Here is a 24,154-nt window from a genome sequence, read left to right on the forward strand (position 1 = left end):
TAACACTGCCGTTCCAAATTAATGGAATTGGTTTGGAGTGATGTTAATACTTACATTCTTATTTCCTTTACTATAACAGAAGTGGAAAGGCTATTACGTGGTCTTGCTACTGTAGACGCCACCACATGAAGGAAGAAAGTAGACGATGTTGGTAAGCTTCTTAGAGGCGTTCAGACTATAGTCGGAATTATAAATGAGAATGATCAGTTTATGGTTTCTCTTGGTGGTGGTGGTGACGAAGACGGTTTTTGCGCCGATTCGAATGGTAGTGATGATGGTGAACTGAAATGAACTGATTTGTACTGTGACATCTTAAATTGGTGGTCTCTACAGGTTATGCACCTGTTTCGTTATTTCATCCTACGAATGCCTATAGCGTGTTCTTTGTTATGCCTAGATTTACAATGTTATAGGCCCCCGGAGTAGACAACATTCCATTGGAACTACTGATGGCCTTGGGAGAGCCAGTCCTGACAAAACTCTACCATCTGGTGAACAAGATGTATGAAACAGGCGAAATACCCGCAGACTTCAAGAAGAATATAATAATTCCAATCCCAAAGAAAGCAAGTGTTGACAGATGTGAAAATTACCGAACAATCAGTTTAATAAGCCACAGCTGCAAAATACTGACACGAATTCTTTACAGACGAATGGAAAAACTAGTAGAAGCCGATCTCGGGGAAGATCAGTTTGGATTCCGTAGAAATGTTGGAACACGTGAGGCAATACTGACCTTACGACTTATCTTAGAAGAAAGATTAAGGAAAGGCAAACCTACGTTTCTAGCATTCGTAAACTTAGAGAAAGCTTTTGACAATGTTGACTGGAATACTCTCTTCCAAATTCTGAAGGTGGCAGGGGTAAAATACAGGGAGCGAAAGGCTATTTACAATTTGTACAGAAACCAGATGGCAGTTATAAGAGTCAAGGGGCATGAAAGGGAAGCAGTTGTTGGGAAGGGAGTAAGACAGGGTTGTAGCCTCTCCCCGATGTTATTCAATCTGTATATTGAGCAAGCAGTAAAGGAAACAAAAGAAAAATTCGGGGTAGGTATTAAAATCCATGGAGAAGAAATAAAAAATTTGAGGTTCGCCGATGACATCGTAATTCTGTCAGAGACAGCAAAGGACTTGGAAGAGCAGTTGAATGGAATGGATAGTGTCTTGAAAGGAGGATATAAGATGAACATCAACAAAAGCAAAACGAGGATAATGGAATGTAGTCGAATTAAGTCGGGTGCTGCTGAGGGAATTAGATTAGGAAATGAGACACTTAAAGTAGTAAAGGAGTTTTGCTATTTGGGGAGCAAAATAACTGATGATGGTCGAAGTAGAGAGGATATAAAATGTAGACTGGCAATGGCAAGGAAAGAGTTTCTGAAGAAGAAAAATTTGTTAACATCGAATATAGATTTATGTATCAGGAAGTCGTTTCTGAAAGTATTTGTATGGAGTGTAGCCATGTATGGAAGTGAAACATGGACGATAACTAGTTTGGACAAGAAGAGAATAGAAGCTTTCGAAATGCTACAGAAGAATGTTAAGGATTAGATGGGTAAATCACAGAACTAATGAGGAAGTATTGAATAGGATTGGGGAGAAGAGAAGTTTGTGGCACAACTTGACCAGAAGAAGGGATCGGTTGGTAGGACATGTTCTGAGGCATCAAGGGATCACCAATTTAGTATTGGAAGGCAGTGTGGAGGGTAAAAATCGTAGAGGGAGACCAAGAGATGAATACACTAAGCAGATTCAGAAGGATGTAGGTTGCACTAGGTACTGGGAGATGAAGCAGCTTGCACAGGATATAGTAGCATGGAGAGCTGCATCAAACCAGTCTCAGGACTGAAGACCACAACAACAACGACGACGTTTTACATGCAGCTATTACATTAACAATTCGCAACGATTTCTAATAGCCACTTCCATTAACTTTGATTGTTGTTTATTTGACGGTTTCAATGTATCACACGCTTTTTTCCTGTAGTTGTTTTCTCCATTCTCATAAACATATTCTTTGTTGTACTTAAGTATGCCGGCTTATATACTGACGGCTTAAGTGTGACGGCTTATATACTGGGTGATTGTAACCTACATTTACAAAACATACCTCGAAGCTATCAGTTGTGGGCGTGTTGCGGTGGCAGCTATTGCCACCTCACAATTGCAATACAGCCACCTACATGAGAGCCGTCAAGTGATGTTTCACCGGCCCGGATATACAGGAGAGAGGGGAGGGGGAGTGGCTCTCACATCCTGTATCCTCATGACGCTGACGCTGAAGTAGACGAGATGAAAACCGTGGTGATACCCACTTTGTCCCCATACTGCTGGAACTCCGTACTTATAATCTACGTCAGACAAGAGCTGCTTTCTCCATTGTTTTTGAAAGTTTCCTTCTTTTCTTTCATTGTAGAGATAAAACCGATAGAAAAGAAGAGTAACTATTGACTCTGTATCCTTGGGTGGGGGAAGTCAAGCAAAGGCCTGCCTTCTGAAAGAAACAATTCTCTCTCTCTCTCTCTCTCTCTCTCTCTCTCTCTCTCTCTCTCTCTCTCTCTCTCTCTCTCTCTCTCTCTCAGCGCGCGCGCGCACTGGAAGATATGTTTTACTTTTTTGAATAACCAATTGCACAGAATTAAAAATCTCGCCAGTGAACTCTCCGTAGGTGAAAGAGTTACTCTTGCTGTAAAGAGAGAGAGATCGCATGAACAGTGAAACTAAAAAAAAAAAAAAAAAAAAAAGTATCATTTCACCGGGATTGAATGTGCGGAAGTGTTAGACCAGACAACTCAGAAGTCAAATAACAACGGACTTTATCCTGGAATTTCGCAGTGTCAGTAGCTTGATTCTATTTTTAGCTTATTTCGAAGATATGATTGGCAGTATCAAAGACCTTAGTTTCGGAGTAACTAAGACGTGACTTCAAGGGAAGCAGTGTAGCCCAGCAACAATTTCGTAATAGATAGCGAGGACGAAGTTTGACACACTGTTTTTGGTTGAATCAAATACTTTGGGAGTAAATTTCGCTATTGGTGTTTTTGTGTGTAACCTGCAGTGCGAACCACTGTATAAGACATGAAATAACGCACGAAATTGTAACTGTTACTATAATACAAACGTACAGCCATTCCCCCCCCCCTCTCTCTCCCGTCACGAAAAGAAGCAAAACGTCGGCAAATACTTCGGATTGCCCACTTTTGTCTCTAAATATAAGACGCTGAGGGGACAGGCAGAACGATTTACTGCAGTTATTTGGCTTCTGTGGCCGACACAGGGAGTACCCCAATTTGAATCCAAGGCTTCTGCACGCCATGCAGTACCCACAATTCTGCACACCAGATGTGTGAAAGTTCGGAAACAGGCTGTTGCTAGAAGTGCTTTACTGCACATTGTATTTTTCACTTACACATCGTCATATTTTGTGTTAAAAAAATAACTTCCAAGTAGACATAAGTGTTAGCTGATAACGAAGTTATGACACTTAGTCCTTCTTATTTTTTCGTTTTAATTTTCCTGTCGTGTCCCCCTTCAAGGGATCAGACCCTGCAATCTGCGCCTTTGTAATCCTTTGTTTTTTAACAGAGTGCGAAAATACAGAGTCCTTGTCTGTTTTGTTAAGAGATACCTGGCTGAATTAGAAAATATAGTTTTCAGAGTTTTAAGATAAGTATATTGTGTGATACGAAAAGACATGTTATGCAACATACCGGTGTGAAGCTCACAATAGTTTCACTTTGGTTCTGGCTTGATAATGTGAATGAGATGTGGATCATCTCTTTTGTCAAGAGAAACATAGGTAAACGGAAACCTTGTGAATTCGCGAACTTAAGGGATTTGCATATGTGTCTAACCACCAGGAGAAACCTCCCGTACGGAATGGTAGATAACTAATCTTGTGGGAGTCAGGTGCGAGGAACCGGAGCAAAATACGTCTTGATACTTTTTTATTAATTGACTAAAATAGTCATTGACCGCTGTGCGCCGTCAGGTTGGCATGGGCAGAATATCATTTTGCTACACAGAAATAACTACTTCAGACTCGTTTGTCGTAACAGAACATTTAATTGTCCGTCAGCTTTGTTACTGCAGCGAGGCAAACTAAACTGAGCAGAAACGTAATTAAATTTTGCCGATATGAAGTAGCACGCAGAGGATGGACGTACACAAGGAGGGACATATCATAAGGCAAACCGTACCCAATAAGTATTCCTTGGCAGGTTAAGGTTTTATAGTCAAGAAAAGAGCAAGTAAGATAACATATCGTTGATCACAGTTCTTTTTGTAATTATTCCTGTTAATTTCTACAGCATATATCAGACAAGTTCGTTACGCCTGAAATAGGTAAATCATCGTATTTACGTCAATAGATATACTCTGTGTCATTCTGATCGAATGTCTACGTTAGTGCGCTGAGACATGGGTTTTTCAGTTGATATATTCATAGCCAGCGGTCTGTGCTACCCTGATAATCAACTTCATGCTTGCTTTAAATTTTCAATCGAACGACTGTGTACTTCGTTAAAAAGGCTGCAATTAATTTCTGCCTCTATGCTGCTATATTCCGAGATTGTGCTCTGTCTCGTGCGAATTTTTTGTCAACGGAACATTGAAATCTAATTTTATTTCTTTTACAAATCAAGATTTCTTTATACACTCGTAGTCTGAAACTCCAGCGTATTTTAAATAGAGTGCTAAGTGAGGAATCCCTGTTCGTTGTTTTATCGAGGGACGTAGTGGGTGGCATACTTGATTAGCATTCTGTCGGGCGACGATTAAAATCCCTGTCCCGTCATCCAGATATAAGTTTCCTATAGGTATCCTAAATAGCTCTAGGCAGATGATAGTGTCCTTTTCAAAAAATTACTCTGTGGATTTTCCTTCCCTGTCCTTCCTTCGATCCTAGGATGTGATGCTATTTTACTGACCTCATCGTTATGGGACGCTAAACCCTAATCATCTTTTTTTTTCTTTTTTACAGCAAGAGTATCAAAATGGGACTTAATGCAGACTTATTGCAGGACAATACCTTTCATGATTCTATGTTCCCTGATGTGTAGTGATTGGAAGATAGTGGTTAAGGACGAAATAGTAAGATAGTACAACAAACAAACAGAAAAAAATGACAGCTACAGGTAGTATAAGATCATTTAAACAATGGATGAACGCATCAGTTGTTTATATTTTAGTTCCGCAGTTCGTTTTAACACGCAACATTCGGAACTTTGAAACGGAAAATATGTACAATGAACAAGAACTCCACCGACAAACTTTCAGAGGATATTCAGGGATACTTTCTCAGTATTTTGTTGAATGGGGCCTACGGTCCCAGGATCCTCCTTACCGAGTTGTTGTATTTCGTTTGGCTTCTTGTCTCAATTAGCTTTGTATCTGTTCTGCACTGAAAATAATGCACAACAGTGTAAATGTCGAGGGTCTGCGAGGTGTCATGTTTGAAAACAAAATTGTTCAATTCACTTACTGTATTTTGTAGTGCCCACTTCACTTTTCCTTCTCAAGTTTGCATTCAGTATTACTCTGGCCTGTTTCAGGTTTGTTTTTCTGGCAATGTTCGTTATACTTCAACAGCGAATACACTGCAGTATGGGTAAAGGGCTGGCAGGCATATTCCTCGTGTATGGTTTCAATGAGTGTAATGGAAGAGTGGCACAACTAATCTGCGCGTTTCCTTGAGACCGAAAAGCTTCTGTCCACGAACCCACACGATTTTAGAAAGCATTTCTCGTGCGAAACACACCGTGCTTTTTTCTCACATCATCTACTGCGAACTATGGATGAAGGGCAACAGGCAGATTCCGCATTTCTAGATTTCCGAAAAACATTTGATATGGTGCCACACTGCAGACGGTTAACGAATACGGAATAGGATCCCAGATATGTGAGTAGCTCGAACACTTCTGAAATGACAGAACCCAGTACGTTGTCCTCGATGGCGAGTGTTCATCGGAGACAAGGGTATCGTCAGGAGTGCCCCCAGGGAAGTGTGATAGGGCCGCTGTTATGTTCCATATACATGCATGAGCAGCAATCTGCAGTTGTTTTGTGATGATGCTGTGGTGTGCGGGAAGGTGTAGAAGTTGAGTGGCTGTAGAAGGATCCAAGATGCAGCTAGCTCTAAACGTAGAAAAATGGGAGTTAATACGGATGAGTAAGAAAAACAAATGCGTGATGTTAGAATGCAGCACTAGTAGTGTCCTACTAGGCACAGTCACGTCCTTTAAATATCTGGGCGTAACGTTGTAAAGCGATATGAAATGGAATAAGCATGTGAGGATTGTTTTAGGGAAGGCGAATGATCGACTTCGGTGTATTGATAGAATTTTGGGGAAGTGTGGTTCATCTTTAAAGAAAACCGCATGTAGGACGCTCGCCCGACCTCTTCCAGTACTGCTCCAGTGTTTGAGATCCATACCAAGAAGGATTAAAGAGAGACATCGAAGCAATTCAGATGCGGGCAGCCTAGATTTGTTACAAGGAGATTCGAGCAACCCGCAAGTATTACGGAGATGCTTCGTGAACTCAAATGGGGATCCCTCTAGGGAAAACGACCGTCTCTTCGCGGAACGCTATTGAGAGAATTTAGAGAACTGGTATTTGAAGCTGACTGCAGAAAGATTCTACTGCCGTTTAGTAATGTGAAGCGGGCAAATTCCCAGGGGGTGGACATTTATAAATGGGCATTTGCCCAAAGCATTTTTAAATGCCTAAAGTCTAAGCATTTGTAAAAATTTACTTTTTAAAGTTTTTACTGGGAGAATGCATAATTTGCCAGTTAAAATAAGAAATAGGAGGAGAATCTCGATATTAAGTCAGTAGATGTTTACATTTAAACCTAGATATTTTCTTTCATTGCCTTTATACTAGGAAAGCGCTTTACCCTGACATGGGTCCAGAGTCAGGCTGCATCCATATTCAAATTCTCGGACACCTGTTGGTATATTGTCAGCGTAGCATCCTAGCCATTTTCAACTTTGTGTGGAGCGAGAGTGATCTCCAGTCTCATTGGCGAGAAAGCGTGAGTGACCCAATACTGAAATGTGGTAAACACCCCCTTGAGAGGGACAGCTATCGCCCAGTTAGTCTTACCAATGTTCTGTGCAAATTGATCAAACATGTGATGAGCCTGTAGCTGTATTGGTATCTTAAGTCTCCGGACCTGTGACCCTGGTAAGTTCATGCAAAGATCATTCTACCGCTGACAATTTGGTCTGCCTGGAGTCTGCTGCCGAGATCACTTTTGCGTTATCGCTGTCTTCGACTTTCAAAGGGTTTATGATTCCACAGGGCATCGTTACTTTCTCGCTATGGTACATAAGTGGAGCCTCTGGGGCCCACTCCCAGTTTTCTCCCGGAACTTATCACACCTTACTTTCCAGGTTTAAGTCGATGCTTCCCACATACGAGAGAATGGGGTCCCACAGTGCTCCCTATTGTGAATGCCCGTTTTTCTAGTGGCTTTAAATGGCCTAGTTACAGCTCTGAGGTCTGCAGTTTCACGCTCTTTGTATTCTGTCGATTTTTGCTTTTACTATTGCTGCTCAACTTTAGGTGTTGCTGAACACAGACTGCAAGGTACCATACGGAAGATGAGGTCCTGGGGTTTCACTCGTGGTTTTCGATTTTCAGCTGACAGGACATCGTCATGCACATCTGTCGCCATTGTACTGTCCATTTGGAACCAGAACTCCACCTCAACGATCAGTTGCTCAATTTGGTGGAGTCTTAGCGTTCTTTGGGGCTGGTCCTTCATGTCCTGTTGACATGACTTCCCTATCTTTGCCACCTTATGAAAAAGTACTTGTCACACCTTAATACTCATCGCTGCCCCAGTAACACCAGCTGGGGCGCAGATCGTTCTATGCTTCTGCGGCTTTACAAAGCTCTGATCCTGCCCCATCTTGATTACAGGAGTCTGGCTTATGGCTCGGCATCACCTTCATTGTTGCAGATGCTGAATCTGATGTACTATTGTTGGATCCTAGTTGCGACAGATGCCTTTCGGACTAGTCCTGTGAAGAACCTACTCGCGTAGGCTGGTGTCCTTCCGCTACCGATCAGCTTCTAAAAACTGCTGCTCAGTTATAAGATACACATTCACTGCTCTCCAGAGCATCCGAACTATCATGTTATTTTTCCTGGTAGGGCGTTCCACCTTGTGAAACAGGGGCCTAGGACTGGAGTCACGATCGCAGCTCACGTGCAGTGTCTGCTGTGAATTCCACCTTGCCCCACTGTCACCTCATGTCAGGGAGCAATTGTGTATGCCCCCATTGTGTGCACGATGTACTTGGATCTATCCCGACCTATCTTTTGGACCTAGACTTTGCTGACATCATGGTTTTTCGCCACCTGTTCTTGGTCGCGCATGATCTATCTGGGTTTGGAAGTGGTACATACTGATTGCTCTACAGTCCACAGATACACGGATTTAGCTTACACTCATGCAAGGTGCAGTGAACTACGCTCCCCGCCAAATGGACGCAGTATATCCATTGCTGAACTGGTGGCCATCAAATGAGCCCTTGGCCTTTATTCGTTCTTGCATTGGACGTTTATAATGAACAGTATATCCTTGAGTAGTCTTCAGCCTGTCGACCAGTGCTACTCTCTACACCCATTGGTACTGACTTACCGGGATCTCTTTTTTGATTTCCATTATGCTGGGCAGTTGGCTGTATTTCTCTAAACCGCTGGTTACATTGTAATCCCAGGCTATCAACATCCTGACTGACTGGCCACGTTGGTTTTAAGGATGCCGAATTTGGAGATGGGGGTACCGGAACTTGAACTTTGGTTGACACAGTGCCATCAGTTGTTGGAAGCCTGGGAAACAGAATGGTGTGCCCTTATTTCTCTAAACAAACTGCAGGCAATAAATGAGAGGACGGTGCTGTGGCAGTCTTCGCGTCATGCTTCTTGCAGGGAATCCACTATTCTGTCAGCTTCACGTGGGCCACATTTGGCTGACGCATGCCCACAAACTACGATGTGAGGATCCATTCCGCTGTCAGTGTGGCGCCTGTCTGACAGAGGCCCACATCTAACTGTATTGCCCTAAATTGGCTACCTTCCGATGAAATCTTAAACCAGCTGACAAGCTGCCTCTGGTGCTGGCGGACGACACCGAAGTGTCAGATCAGCTTCCAAGTTTTACTCGGAAAGTCAGTTTCTGTTTCTTCCTGTGAGGCGCTACACTTTGGTCTCAAGTGCTTGAGGGATTGGAGGGGCGACTCATGGCCGCTCTGACCCAGGGGGGGCATGGTTGCCATCGGTGGTGTAACAGGGCCACTGTCCTTCCTAGCTTTTCGTTATTATTATTATTATTATTATTATTATTATTTTACATTTGTCGTTGTTTTAATGTTTTGTCATCGTTCTCTTTCCTGAGATTGCTACGACTTGTAGGTATTTCTAGTTTCCTTGTGATAACGTAGGTTGAGAAAAAACAGATCAGATGTAGAGAGTGTGTCTCACACAGCATAACACGTCCTGGGGACCTCCATCCGCTTTCCGTGCGGAGGAACTCGCCCACCTCACTACTCCTAACCTAACCTAAGGATGATGGGAGAAACGCTTCATGCTGGTACAGAGCCTCAACAGATATCACGGCTATTTCTTTCCTAATCCTCCAAAACGTATTACCTGTAATAATAAAAATTTCTATGGTATTCAAATATTTAGAAAGCTGTGGGCACTAAACCGGAAGTGACCAGATAGAAGCCGTCTAAATATTAGTGATTTTGGTATTCGAAACACTGTCGTAGGACGTAATCCTCATACTAGATGAATTCCGTGAAAACTTCTCGTAAAAGACCTCTTCTCGCGTTCTCGTGAAACATTCAATGGGAACACTGAAGTACTTCTGTCCAATGTGAAGAGTCTGAATATGATAGACGGAAACTGCGCTACACTAGACATCTGATAATCCTTTTGACCCATATGAAGTATTAGGAATACACACTGATGATATTATTGTGAACAACTGAGACATGCACGTTAAGAAATGAAAACAATGTTCCTAACATGTATTGTGTGTAAAGTAAATGTAAATTTGTCTCGCTGACTTTCCCCTTACACGTGAACTTCGCCATGTGACACGATTTCTAGAAATAATTTCTCCATCATCAGACTTCATACTTCCATTTTCATTTGCGCTTGAACATCACTGATAGTGTGACGGAAAAGAAGTTCGCTTGTCTCAAACAGGCGAGGTCAACTACCGAAAATACACAGCTGTCTCATTATTGTTAACCCACAGAAAGAACACTCGGCAGTCACTTGCTATGCATGTATCAAGTTGTATATCATGTTCTCTATAAGCGATATTCCGGTGACAGATATATCACCTTCATCATAGAGTAGTTGGAAGATTTCCTCGGAGTGTCTAAGTGCTTCAGCAGCAGTACCCTATAATAGTGACAGGTTTTACGCATCCAGAAAACTTACGAAGTTAATGCAAGACGCGTGCTCTGCAACAAAACTAATGCAGTATTTTAGCACTATCATCTGTCTTCTCACTATAAAAACATAATTACCATTTTTAGTGCAGTTTGAAATAATAATCAGCGGTAACGTAGTTCATTGCCTACATTAACGTGATTTTCATTGTGCCTTTCGTATGTTCTCCCAAATTGACAATTATTCACATCACAGTCAAAAAGACCAAATTGATCCCATTGTTATCGACTAATGATTTTATGGATGAAGGCTAATCTTAATAGAGGTGAAAGACATTCCCTAGCATCAGGTGCAGTTAATACTGGTGCTACATCTAGTAAGTGTTCTCTACATGATAAATGGAAATGGACTCGTGAACCGTCATCCTGCAGAATTTCTGGATGGTTCAAAATCACTGAAATTGGGTGTTGCAGTGTAAAATTTCATGAAAAAACACACGCAGTTCAAAATATTAGCATTATAAACTGTTTCCTAACCGTAATGTTATATGTACGTGTAAGTAGTGTCTGAGTGCCTATACAACGCTTCTATTCTTCGCTTGTCGAAAAAATTACTTAAGCCGGCCAACTTCTTTTTAACAGAGAAAAATAACACATCGAGTCTGTACTACAGCAGTCATTCACGAAATTTGATTGCTCCATGAACTAAGCGTTGGCTAAATGTCCCTAACACAGTGAGATTCATCCAAAATACAACGGCTGACTCAGTGTCAGACTGGTTACGACACCCATCGCGCCACGTGCAATAAGGCGGAGCAATTACGCCACTTCAGTGCACTTCTTCATATGCAAAGTCACACATTAAAGCTTCTCGTTACAACTGGTATTTCCGCAACCAAGCCGACATAAAGACAAACAGTGGACACACCACGTATTCATGTACACCAGCAGCTGTCGGGTTACTTTTAAATATTTAATGTATGTGCGTCCATGTAAAAGATATACCCACGGATAGTTGTTTTGAAAATAAAAACTTCATAGCCTACTCGAAGTTTAACCGTTGCTCCACTTGTACTGGAAATATTTAAGCTCCGGGTTGACGACGAAACTGTCAGTTGTATACTTATCTCAGATAGGAAGATGCAGTCGGTGTCGTACAACACGTAATTTTTCTTTTGATATGAGATACACTGAACTTAACCATATATTTCACATTAATGACAACTGACCTTATAAAATCCATATCATGCCAACCCACAAGGTGACCGGCACTTACCTTCCGACCAACATCAGTAATTCGTTTCCTGACACAAAGAAGTTCCACTGATGTTTCGTAGATTCCATTCGCCATAAATTGCACGTGCTTTGTTACCGGATGGCACTTATTCTTATGTTGACTACTCCTGAGATCCAGACAAAAATATAAACAGTTACATAAAAACCAAATAGATTTCTGTATGTTGCGTCATACTACTTCGTTCAGTTTCCCTTTTGAAATTTGCATGATTTATCATATTTAGCTTTCACTTAAATGATGGGAAGAAAAAATACATTTTAGCTGCATTGCCAATTTTCTAGTCCTTCATTTTAGATCAATAGTTTACATCTGCCTATGTACATTAACATAAAATAAGCGAGGAAGTATTATGCAAATAGGAAACATAAAATCTCTCTCCGCTATTCCACAGCTTCATTCTATTGATACAGCCACAATGACACGTTGATAAAAACCAGTTTGTCGATGAAAATCAAAAACGCCGACTCAAATGAAAGTGCGACAGAACCCCTCTACACGTGGCACGGGAGCTGAGTAGGATTCTTTATCCATACACCGTTGTAGGCGGGATATCGTTTAAGTCTTATCAAAGTAATTGGGTTGCTGTGTTGATTTCCCGTCAATGACTAGAGCAGTAGAGATGGAACAATACCTATTGTGGTGGAGCGTCTTCAAATACTTGTCTAACAATTCCGATGTAAATTTTTAGTCGTTACGTAAATGACTTGAGGCGAATGGCGGAATATTTCTTTAAGCAAGGCCACAGCTGACGTTTTTCAATCGTCCTTGTCAAATAAGATTCTTAGCTCCGCCACTAATGATCTCGAAGGGACTCTCAACTCAATCAATTCCGTTCTTCTTTACCAGCCTGGTTGGAAAAAGGTTAGGAAAAGGAATTGGTCGTGGCGTCTTTGAACGAATCATCGCTGCATTCGCATGAAGAGATTGAAATAATGCTAAACGCGGATTGGGATGAGTCGATGGGAACTTAACAGCACACCTCCCATGTATGGGTCGAGTCCACCTTACCGCCAGCAGAACAACACGGAGCTACGAATGCATCCAAGGCCGTTTATCAACGCCCCCTCCCCCCTATCCTTCTGGTGCCACATGCAAAATGTGTCTTCATTAATTTTTCGGTTCAGTTATGAAAGCGAAGCGACCACACTCTCAACTCTCTTACTGGGTTATAACGGCAACACCAAATATCATAAAAGAATTTGTCTTCTTGAAACGCATGGAGGAAGATGGTGTGTTGCTGTAACTCTGAGATCTATTGACGGCCTCACCTGAAGCAACGCTTTCCTTAACGTTACTGGCGTAGTCTATCATGAATGAGGGCATGAAACTAGACACCACCACCACCTCCTCCTCCTCCTCCTCCTCCTCCTCCTCCTCCTCCTCCTCCGCGACATATTAGTCTGGAGAGTACGGAGTTTTGCGTCGAGACTCAAATTGATGGGCTCGAATGTAATCTTCCTGCACTAAGAAGTGTTTGACGAAATACTGTAAACGAGAATCCACATTTGCAAACAAGAGTGCAAAACAAACCGTAATTTTCCGTCCAACCAGATTCGTCCACTGGTCAACGACAACACACATCTCTGTAGATAACATAGACATGACGATGCAAACACACGCTGCACAACTGGAGCCTCGAGATCGGTTTCCGTGAAGCGTGCTAGCTGACGACGCTGTCGCTCTCAGATGGCCTCTGCAGCTTGTTCAGCGTTCTCACGAAATGGGCTCAAACTAGCTTGTTCGTGGGCTACTTGTTTATACTGCACTGAACGAACAATTGTTCAATTCCATTTCTCCTCACACATTCAACAACTGCATTTTGACTGCAGGATTCAGATTTACCAAAAAAAAAGGATAAACATGAAGACAGTAAATGCTATAAAATGCACAGGGAAAAAATGATTCTGTGGTATGTATGTCGAACAGAAATGAAACAAATTACACGAAAAATTTGTAGCATACGCTCTGATTATCAGAGTACTGTAGAATGATTCTTTATACACACAAACATTATCTGCTGAGAACGTTACAGAAAGACCAGCAGACAAACTAAGACTAAAACACACGCAGTTAGTTGCGAAATGGATTCAACAATTCAATCTAATTAGTGCATTAAATATACTAATGATATAAAATAATAAAACTGCCGATATATTGGTAAGATGGGGTAGTAATACAATTAAGGAAACACAAAAATTAATTTTCATTAAGTTATTTAAATTTGAAACATCCTAACAGATTACAACTGTGTGCCGGACCGAGTCTTGCACTCGGAACCTCCTCATTTCACGGGCAAATGCGCTACTGTCTGAACAACCCAATATATTTCTTTTTAAATTTGTTTATAAAAGAAATCACAAATACAGAGGTTTCTTTTCCTGCATAGTGCAAAGCAGAGACTCATCCAAAATTGTTTTGTATTTCGAAAAACTGTTACGACGAGTCTGACCTCCATCAAGGCAGTTGCAGTAAATGACGTGTTTCAGAGATGATGATTATATGCGGACGATTTAACAAGGTATCCGTATGAGCGAAGTGGGGCTGCTACGAATCATGATCGAATTTCTCGCTAGAACGATAGTGGATGACTTACAGAAATAACTAGACGAAGTATCAGAGCGTCGTTAAGGCATTAGAAGAGCTAAGGGATGTTTATGCCGATGCAAACTTTCACAAGACAATTTGCCAAACAAAAAAACGTTGAAGGATATAAGATAATCTTTGATTATGACATCCGGCGCTTTGAAATGTTGCAGTAGTGAAGCTGGTAAACCCATAGCCCCCCCCCCCCCTCTCTCCCATGAACCGTGGACCTTGTCGTCGGTGGGATGGCTTGCATGCCTCAGCGATACAGGCAGCCATACCGTAGGCGCAACCACAATGGAGGGGTGTCCGTTGAAAAGTCAAACAAACGAGTGACTACTGTAGAGGTACAGCAGCCTTTCCAGTAGTTGCTGGGGCACCAATCTGGGTGACGGACTGAGCTGGCCTTGTTAGCGTCATTCAAAACGGCCTTGCTGTGGTGGTACAGGGAATCGCTGAAAGCAAGGGGAAACTACAGCCATAATTTTTGGATAAGCCATTTACAGCAACATCCCACGTTTTCCTGTCACTACCACCCGCGTTAATCAGCGGAGACTCCTACTGTTTAGTTGGAATATATGAAATCTGCACCTAATACCATAAGAAGACCATGAAATTTACGCGAAACTCACTAGCTTTTTGCCTCAGATTTTCCACTACTACTGCTGCTGAGGCTGATAAAAGCATCCAGTGACCATGTTTGATCCACCTTTAACACTTATTACAAAATATTTCGCATTTTGAATACGTACTAATTTCTTTAGATATTATCGTGTTGTTACGGCTATAAAACACTTGCGTTCATCCTGTCTTTGCGATATACCGGGGATGTCTCCTATGGGTTGGCAGGCACCTTTTTTTCTGACGTTTCGGCAGAAGTTGGCAATTTCGTTTTTGGAAAGTGTAGCTGGAGTCAACCCAAACATATAATACTCATCGCGTGTTTCATACGACGCCCAGTGACGACGGGAAATGTCAATTTGTTTCCTGTTACAAACAAAATTATTTTTAAAGTGGAATATTATGCTCATTCTATAGAGAGGTCCCAAATTAGTCTAAGCGTTATTCGCTTTGTCGATGTGTATTAACAGGAACAGTAAATCGTGAAGAGCAATCGGGCTGCAGTAGCTTCTGGATGGCGGTAGCAGTCATCGCGGGCCTTAGTGCTGCCCCTGAACTCAGGCGGCAGTCATCCGTACCGACATGAGCCGTGGCTTGTAGCCGGGTACACCCAGTGTGCTCAGTTGCTGCCGGAAGCGCCTGCTTCACCTATCGGACGTGACCCCACCCCCGCAAGCAGAGTGGTCACTGGCCATCTTTCCCGACCTCCCCACTATTTCCATAAGGGGCTCCATCACCCACCTACTACATCGGAGCTCCCAGTGACAAGCAATCCATTCCACCCCCAGCCGTACGGCCAGTACTCACGTTCGCCTTCCGTTACCCGCCACTGTTAGTCATCCACCGTCGCGTGAGTACCACCGTTCGTGTTGTGCGAATCTATAGACGCTGCGACGTCAGAGATCCCAGGCGACACTTGGCTCCAGAGGCGGCAGCGCAGGCGGCCAGCGCCATAACCGCCCAGGCCAGCAGCTTGAAGCCTGTAGACCGTGGCCAATAGTTTACGAACAATGGTCAATTCCCCCTGCATCCGTACACAAAAGGTGCAGTCTCTATCCATCTTCAATCAATTTTGGTCTGTACAACAAAGAAGAATATAACTGTAATTCTAGCACTCGTCGGACGCAATTTATCTACTTCCACTACGCTACTTACGGTTTTACTACTCAACGAAGTCAGTTCACACAATGCACATGATAAACAAAGTAAAATCCACAGATAAAATTCACTTCTATGCTGAATCACATAAAACAAAAGCTAAACTGAATCCTATGTAATAAATGGAGACTGCTCTGCTGCTAGCCCTATCGTTGGGCTACGGGACGTTGGATTTTAACGTAGCGTTGCGTTGATTCCGACGGAACACTAGCTTGTAATGGACAAAAAATAAAAATAAATAAAAGGGTCTGTGGACTTGTTGAGGGAACGATACTGGCATTCACTTAACGCGATCGCAGGACTGTAATTTTGAGCCGTTCCACACCAATACAAGACAAATGTCTAAACTATTGACATATCGCTGAATACAATTTCACTGCCGGAGATTACTTTCTGCAAAGAGTATATACCAGTCTTCGATTGTTTTCTTTTAAATCGATTAAAATACATAAAATTAAAAGTACTTTCAAGTACATGCTTCCTACTTTTCTTGTGTAAATAAGATACATATTTTTGAGAGTTCTCCAAATCAGCAATTAAAATGTATCAACTTAAAAATTTTCAGTAGCGTCCAACTCAGAGTGCCTCAATCACTCTAAAAACCACAATTCCTCAAAAATCTTGGAAAGTTTATTAATTTTGTACTTGTAGGCAGTAAAGCAGCAGTACACACGTTTCCCGAGTTTTGAGAGCAGAAACAAGTTTTGCGTTTTCCAGTTCCATATGCACGACAGTGCAGTCATTCAAAACCCCCACAGTAAATATAAAAGCTTAACCATTCATGATACTCTTCAAAAGAACAACTTATACTACTATTCATGCACATCGACGAAATTTCTCCATTCTGTAGCGTTTAGCTATTCGCTGAGAGCGGGGTCAATAGGTGCTGATTAGCGTAACGTATCGCAAGATATGAAAGTAACTATGACGTCACCAACCGAATAAGATGCCTGAACTTTGCTTCTATCGGCGTTTTGTTGCACTTTTTGGTGTGTAGGCGGAGGAGAAAAGACATAAATTTGGAACCGACGTAAAATAGTTAAAACGAATACTACAGCTTGAGCTTTAGCAGTGTTAGAGGGCTCTGTTCTACAAAGATTCAAAGTGTTAATAAAAGAAGCCAATTTCAAGTAAATATGCGCTATTCGTAAACGTAATAGGATAACGGTGGGCGGGTTTAAGAACTGGAGAATACGCAAAACTTTAATGGCGATAGATAGACTGTGATTCCACCATAGATAGACTGTGATTCCACACACAGTTCACTCTATTAACGCGGTAAATTGTAAATGTTACGGCACGTAACCTCACACGAGGGACAGTATTTAAAGAAAAAAGATGGTACAGAGGACTTCAGTAAGCATCAACGGTACTAAAGTTCGACCGTACGCATTTCCGTGCCGCAACAAATGCGTTGCAGTCGGGTTACATGATACACTGTCCTTGTGTAATAATGTTTATCTTCAATTCTTTGATGTAAAATCAACTATATAGTTTGTTCATAGACTTCTGTGTTCACCTCTTTCATTGTTCTGGGAGACTTCGTGTCTTCGGTCTCACACACAGGACTTTATTTCGTATTCCGTAAAAACCTTTGTTCTAAATCCAAATCTCAACCAATCACTTGTAGCTGGTTCGTCACTACTTCAGAAATCTACACCAAGATAATAGTTCAATACCAAGACACGTGCGAGCGCACTAAGGTACAACACTCGCCACCAAAAACGAATTAGAACTGATTATGCCCGCAGTATAGAATACACTTTAGAATTCTTGTAAGTTTTTGTATCATGGGAGAATAACTGCTGAGTCGCTAACTTCCGACGTCCATTAGTAGTAACACTACCAAACAGCAGAACCATTCTAGAGAACCCACAACTTGCCTCCTACATCAGGAATTCTGCTGGTCGATTCCTAAACTTCCCCAACATCAAACCACTACAGTCACTAAACAGGCTTGCCGAGTAGAACACAGTTATTGTCATTTGTAATCAATATACGTCACAATTTGCACTCCTTATTCCTCTGATAGCAGTTCTGTGGAAGGTACTATCCTCTGCCAGGTTTTCCCGGTAGTGTTTTAATGTAAATTGGTACGGAAAAAATACTTAGCCGCGGTAAAGTTTCGAATTCATGAGCGAGTCCAGCAGACGCGGACAGTCACTCTCTGCAGCATGCATTCTACTACATCTGTACTCCACAAGCCGACTTATTGTGCCCCCAGGGGCTCAACTCTCTTGCTAGTACTCTCGTGGGCATGCAGTACTGCTCCATTTTCTGTGTTGCAGTCCTACTGACTTTATCTTCTATCGGACCTATTCCATAGGACAAGTTCACTACAGACTTCCTAACTTGCTCGTAGGATGCTGGTTATGCGTTTCCCCACTTTGTTCCATTTTGCATCACCTATTCCTTTAACATTTGTTTGGTCCCCACAGACATGTTTGTCTCGCACCTTTCCAGATGCCGAACAGTAAATGGTTATGGTAACAACCTGGGCGCCAGTGTCTACTGCTTTCTGGTTCTCTTGGACGAAGAGAGCGAGCTGGGTTTCACACGGTCGATTCTACAGAGATTATTTTCGCTCTCTAGAAATGTCATAGTACGCGAGCGTAAAACATGCTCTAAAATTCTACAATAGACGGACATTAGAGAAGCCTTATAGTTTCGTGCGTCTGTTCGACCACTCTTCTAGAAAACGAGAATTAGCTACGCTTTTCTCCCATCACTAGGAACGCTCTGCTCGTACAGCAACCTACGGTACATTGGTGCTAGAAGAGGAACAAGCTTTATCTCCTACTTTATGTAAAATCGTTGTGGTATCCCGTTAGGTCAAGTGACCTTTCCTCTGCTGAGTAATTTCAGATGCATTTCTGTACCGTGCCACTTACTTCGATGTCAGCCATTTTGATGTTCGTGCGATAATTTAGTAGAACAAAAACACTACAGTCTTCCTCATTGAAACAAGGTGGAAAAAGGCGTTTAGTATTTCGGCGTTATGTGTTGTCATTCGTTGCAATGCCATTATGGTCACAGTGTCTGTACTGATTTTACATGATACCAAAACTTCTTAGAATTTTCTGTCAAGTCGGTTCATGAAATTTACTGTAGAATTCGTTAGAGGCTTCACGCGTTATGTACCTCTTCTGAGGCACCCTTTACGCGAGTCCCGGCAGTGGACAAAGTCAGTCCTCTAGCCCAAAGAACTTGAAATGAAATAAAACCACCGGCTGCTGTGTCCGAGCGGTTCTAGGCGCTTCACTCCGGAAACGTGCTGCTGCTGGTGCTACGATCGCAGGTTCGAATCCTGCCTCGGGCATGCATGCATGTGTGTGATGTCCTTAGGTTAGTTACGTTTAAGTAGTTCTATGTCTAGAGGACTGATGACCTCAGATGTTAAGTCCCATAGCGCTTATAACCATTTGAACTATTTGAAATAAAGCCTTGCTCCATAAAATCTGCATGAGTTAGTAGCTCCTTTGAACTACTTACCCTTTCAGTACATCAATCGATTTAGGTAAATTGCCGAACAAATATGGTAAGATATTAGCACACTGGAATAGCTGTTGAGAGGGGCTGGATTCACCGTCTCCCCCTAAATCACCGAAGGAAAATGCCAGATAGGTGGCTTCTTTCCATAATTTTGTCGGGGTCGAACTTGGGCCCAGCATCTACTGACACGGTCGACGAGGGGGCGTTAAACCCCAATTTCCCTTCTTTCGTAGAGAAACTGAGAAAGTTCTAAATCATTCCGTGATTTGATTCACTTCATTACACCTACGTAATTTAAGCTCATAGATGCTATGCATGGCATTAGTCACAGTCCGTGGCTTTATAAAGATCTTATTGGTTAGAAGAAACTAGGCGTTCACGATTGCGTCTGAGTCGCAGTTATAGCCCTGAAATCACATAATTACTTTGTCACGTACTTGGAAAAAAAGTGTTCCACAAAATATAGGTTGAGTCTTTCAAAGAAGAAGACAACACCCAGCCATTATTGATAATGTTGTTTATCTAGCGTGCTCACTCGATACAGCGGCGCCAAATTAGTATAGTGCGATATTCGTTTTATCAGTATATGTTAACAGGAACATTAACACACTGTGAATAACCAACATTCCGACAGCGACTGTCTGTACGGCGCCGACTGCTACCGGCAAGCAGCTGTGGTGCGCAGTCCCTGCTGACGCACTGGTTATTCGTCGTGTTTGTATGTTTTTTGCTCGTAGTCGTGCGGTAGCGTTCTCGCTTCCCGCGCCCGGGTTCCCGTGATCGTTTCCCGGCGGGGTCAGGGCTTTTCTCTGCCTCGTGATGGCTGGGTGTTGTGTGATGTCTTTAGGTTAGTTAGGTATAAGTAGTTCTAAGTTCTAGGGGGACTGATGACCATAGATGTTAAGCCCCATAGTGCTCAGAGCCATTTGAACCATTGTATGTTTTTGTTAACACATACCAATAAAGAGAATATCGCACTAGACTAACTTTGGTCAGGTTTATCGAATAGGCAGGTAAAATTCTGCTTAACGAATCATTTTGTTTTTGACGGGAAACATACCGACGCCCCCTGTCGACGCTATACGCAAGAAATACGTGACAAGCAGTATTTGTTTGGGCTAACACCAACTTCACATAGCAAAAACTTAATTGCGAATGTATGCCGAAACAACAGAGAAAATGCACCTGACCACTCATAGGAGGGACACCCGGCATGTGGAGCGGAAGCTCGGAAGGCTATCCGATCGCGAGAAGCTGTGACTCGCACCGAATCCAGATTACGAAGTCCTTGAGAGCGCACAGTTCCGAGTAAGAACATTCAAGTATCTAGCCTGCCGCTACCGAAGCAAGACAACTTCTAAACTTGTGCATTAGCGTGATGTCATTAAAACTGCATGTCAGTAACACAGAAAGCGACGCGTTTTATATTTTTTTAAAAAAAGTAGACCATATCCAATTCATTAAGAGACTTGCATTCATCCTTATATGTGGATACTACTTCTCGAGTAGGAATTATCTGTTGTGTATTGCCTCGTGTTAAGAGCGGTCAGCCCACTAAAGGGTAGCAACTGCATGATCTTTTTTATTTAAACGTAAAATAATGAAGGTGAATACTTTTAAGCCTCCTAGTGATTCTTGTTTTCTAAAATAGTTATTATTTTTGTTCCAGGCAATGACTATATTTGGGGCACTGGAAGAGTTGGTGTGCAATGCGAGCGTAAGTAGCCTTCAAATTTCAGATCATTATACGTGGAAACGTGTAACGTTTGCATAATCTTCACATGTACACTGATTAGCTGTACAGTTATAATAGTGAAAGGCATACTGCAACCTCAGTGCAGTCTGTTACGTTAGAAATAGTTTTGAAAACTTCGACATACTGTTTTATACTGGCCGTCGTTGTAACTTGTTTAAGTTATGTTTATAACAACATGTGTTCGGTCTCAGTCGGGCAGTCAGATTTGTATTTGTTGTTATTGTTTGTGGTACATTCCGTCAGTACCTGGAAGAACATAAACATATTACAAACCGAAGTACATAGTATTAATGATGAACACTAATACTTATATTTCGTTATGAACAGGCTTTCAACATTCTAGGCCACCTCAGATAACTTAAGACTGAACAGGTAGTCCACACAACATAAGCGACAGATTATAACTGTACAGAAATTGTTGTTTCTGAAGATGTGTGACCATTTTACCGCTACGTACACTATCTCATCAAATGTATCCTGACACCCTGTGTAATGCGGAACTGACTAGTGGATATCACGGAAGGCGGACCCGCCAGCATAAAAACAAGCGTGGAGTAGTGTTCCGGCCGTAGAGAAGCAGTGAAAGCAAAATGGATCGGTCGGGAGAGGCCAGTAACTTTGAACGTGGATTTACAAACCCATCGGTGAAGTTTCAACACTTCTAAAGTCGACAGTTGGTGACGTAACTGTGAAGTGAAAACACGAGGGACAACACAGCTAAACCAAGGCCAGATATAGCTCATGTACTGACGGACTGGGACCATCAAGCACTGTGGTGGCTGGTTGCAAAAGTCTCATGAAATCAGCAGAAGGAATCACTGTTGAGTTCCAAAATGCTATCAGTGGTAAAGCTAGTACAGTGATTGTGCTTAGGGAGTAAAAAAAAATTGTTGACAATGGTCGAGCAGCTCCTCATGAGCCACACATTTCTGTAGTCAGTGGTAAGTGAACCTTGAGGTGTAAAGAGCGAGGCTACAGGGCAATGGAGGACTGAAAACGAGTGATTTTGAGTAATAAATCGCGATTTACCCAGTGGTAATCCGATGGAAAGGTTTGGGTTTAGGAAGCGCGGGAGAAAGATACGTGCCATCACGTGTAGTGCCAACAAGGAAGTACGGAGGAGGTGATGTTAGGGTGTTTTCGCGATTCGGTTGTGGTCCCCTGATTTTATTTAATATAACGCACTGTTTACAGAATTGTGCAGTGCGTACTACAGAGGAACTATTTGGAGACGATGACTTTGCCAGCATGACAATGCACCCTGTCACCAGCATCATCTGTGGTGCAATGGTTTCTGGACAGTAACATTCCTGAAATGGACTGGACAGCCCAGAACCCCGACCTGAACTGAATGGGACACCTTTGGGATAAGTTAGAACGTAGATTTCCCTCCAGAACCCAGTGTCTCAACGTGACTACAGTCTCTGGTTTCGGCTGTTGAGGAAGAATGGGCTGACATTTCCCAGCAGACACCTCAGTCAACTTGTCCCCGGCAGAGTTCGCCGCCATCATAAAGGTGAAGGGGGGGACCCATTCCATATTAATGTCCGCTAACAGGTGTCTGGATACTTTTGATCATATTGTGTAAGAGTATATTTACGAAAAACTCTAAGACTACATGAATTCTTCATATCTTCTTTGTATATCATATTTAATATGTTCCAGAACGCCGCGCATAAAACGGGATTTCACGGTGCTCGTACCTAGGGTTTTATTGGTGATAAAAAGGCAGGGCCAAGTGTTTTGGATAGCCCTTGCTCTATGGACCATTTATATACCCAATAGAAGGGTCATCTTACTGTCACTATCCTACATTACAGAGTCAAAGTATGAATATAACACATTTTCTTCTGCGTAGGCAAACGGAGCAAATCGGTGGATTCTTTTTGCATTTGATGTGGTATACGGTGGGCTTGATGGGACTTACGGTGGTACCATTAGTTCACGGGTGGTTCCCCGGGAATCCTCACAAAACGGGGTTTTTACTAAATTTTCGCCGTCCCCAGCGGACAAAAACTCCGATGAGATTTCCAATACGGCTATGCACAGCAAATGGCTGAAATTTTTACCTATATTCCTAAGACGCAGATCGCAAACAACCTTGAAAATTTTCGTGATACCTTCATCCGTTTCCTCGATACATAGGTTTAAAGCTAAACTACTTGTACAAGTAAAATACGCACGTGAAATCCGGTTGAGGCGAAAACGTAGTTTATAAAGTGACTTGTCATGGGGAAATATGCTGTTAAAGTGTCTCCGAATGTTCTAGTACTGATGCACGTGTAAAATTTTTTTGCACGTAAAATTAGTTTTGCATTATTTCAGTTTCACATAAGTAAACTACCTAAATTTTACTGACCAATACATTCGTTTTCATATGATTTATATACCCAGCTGTAGCAGGCAAAAGGAGGGAACCAGCCGGAAAATGCTCCTCTCGGAGGACAAAAAGGTGTTCATGTTTATTAAAAGATGACTGGGTGTTGTGTAATGTCCGTAGGTTAGTTAGGATTAAGTAGTTCTACGTTCTAGGGGACTGATGACCATAGATTTTAAGTCCCATAGTGCTCAGAGCCATTTTTTTGTTTATTAAAATGACTAACTGAAAAGTGGGGTACCAGCTGCCTCATTCTATCGTACTCAGTACCTCTAATAATTTTCCCAAAAATTTGGGCATCCTAACGTATTCGCACTTTTTTATGCTTAGAGAGAAGACAAGTGGCAGTGGCAGAGGGGCGGATAATGAGTTGGCCTGAGAAAGGCGAAAATTTAGTAAAAACCCCGTTTTGTGAGGATTCCCGGGGAACCACCCGTGAACTAATGGTAC

The 24,154-nt window shown here is 42.2% G+C and overlaps 1 protein-coding gene across 2 annotated transcripts in view; it reads left to right on the top strand.

The window, feature by feature from the left end:
* The window catches only part of LOC126299541 (phosphatidylinositol 3-kinase regulatory subunit alpha), a 290,562-nt gene that overhangs the window by 204,313 nt on the left and 62,095 nt on the right, over positions 1-24,154 (top strand). For both annotated transcript variants that reach the window (XM_049991535.1, XM_049991534.1), the window contains exon 4: positions 21,241-21,288. In XM_049991535.1, coding sequence (XP_049847492.1) covers positions 21,241-21,288 — 48 coding nt within the window. The remainder of the gene's footprint in view (positions 1-21,240; positions 21,289-24,154) is intronic.

The sequence above is a fragment of the Schistocerca gregaria genome, chromosome X, assembly GCF_023897955.1.
Source record: "Schistocerca gregaria isolate iqSchGreg1 chromosome X, iqSchGreg1.2, whole genome shotgun sequence".
Lineage (NCBI taxonomy): Eukaryota > Metazoa > Arthropoda > Insecta > Orthoptera > Acrididae > Schistocerca > Schistocerca gregaria.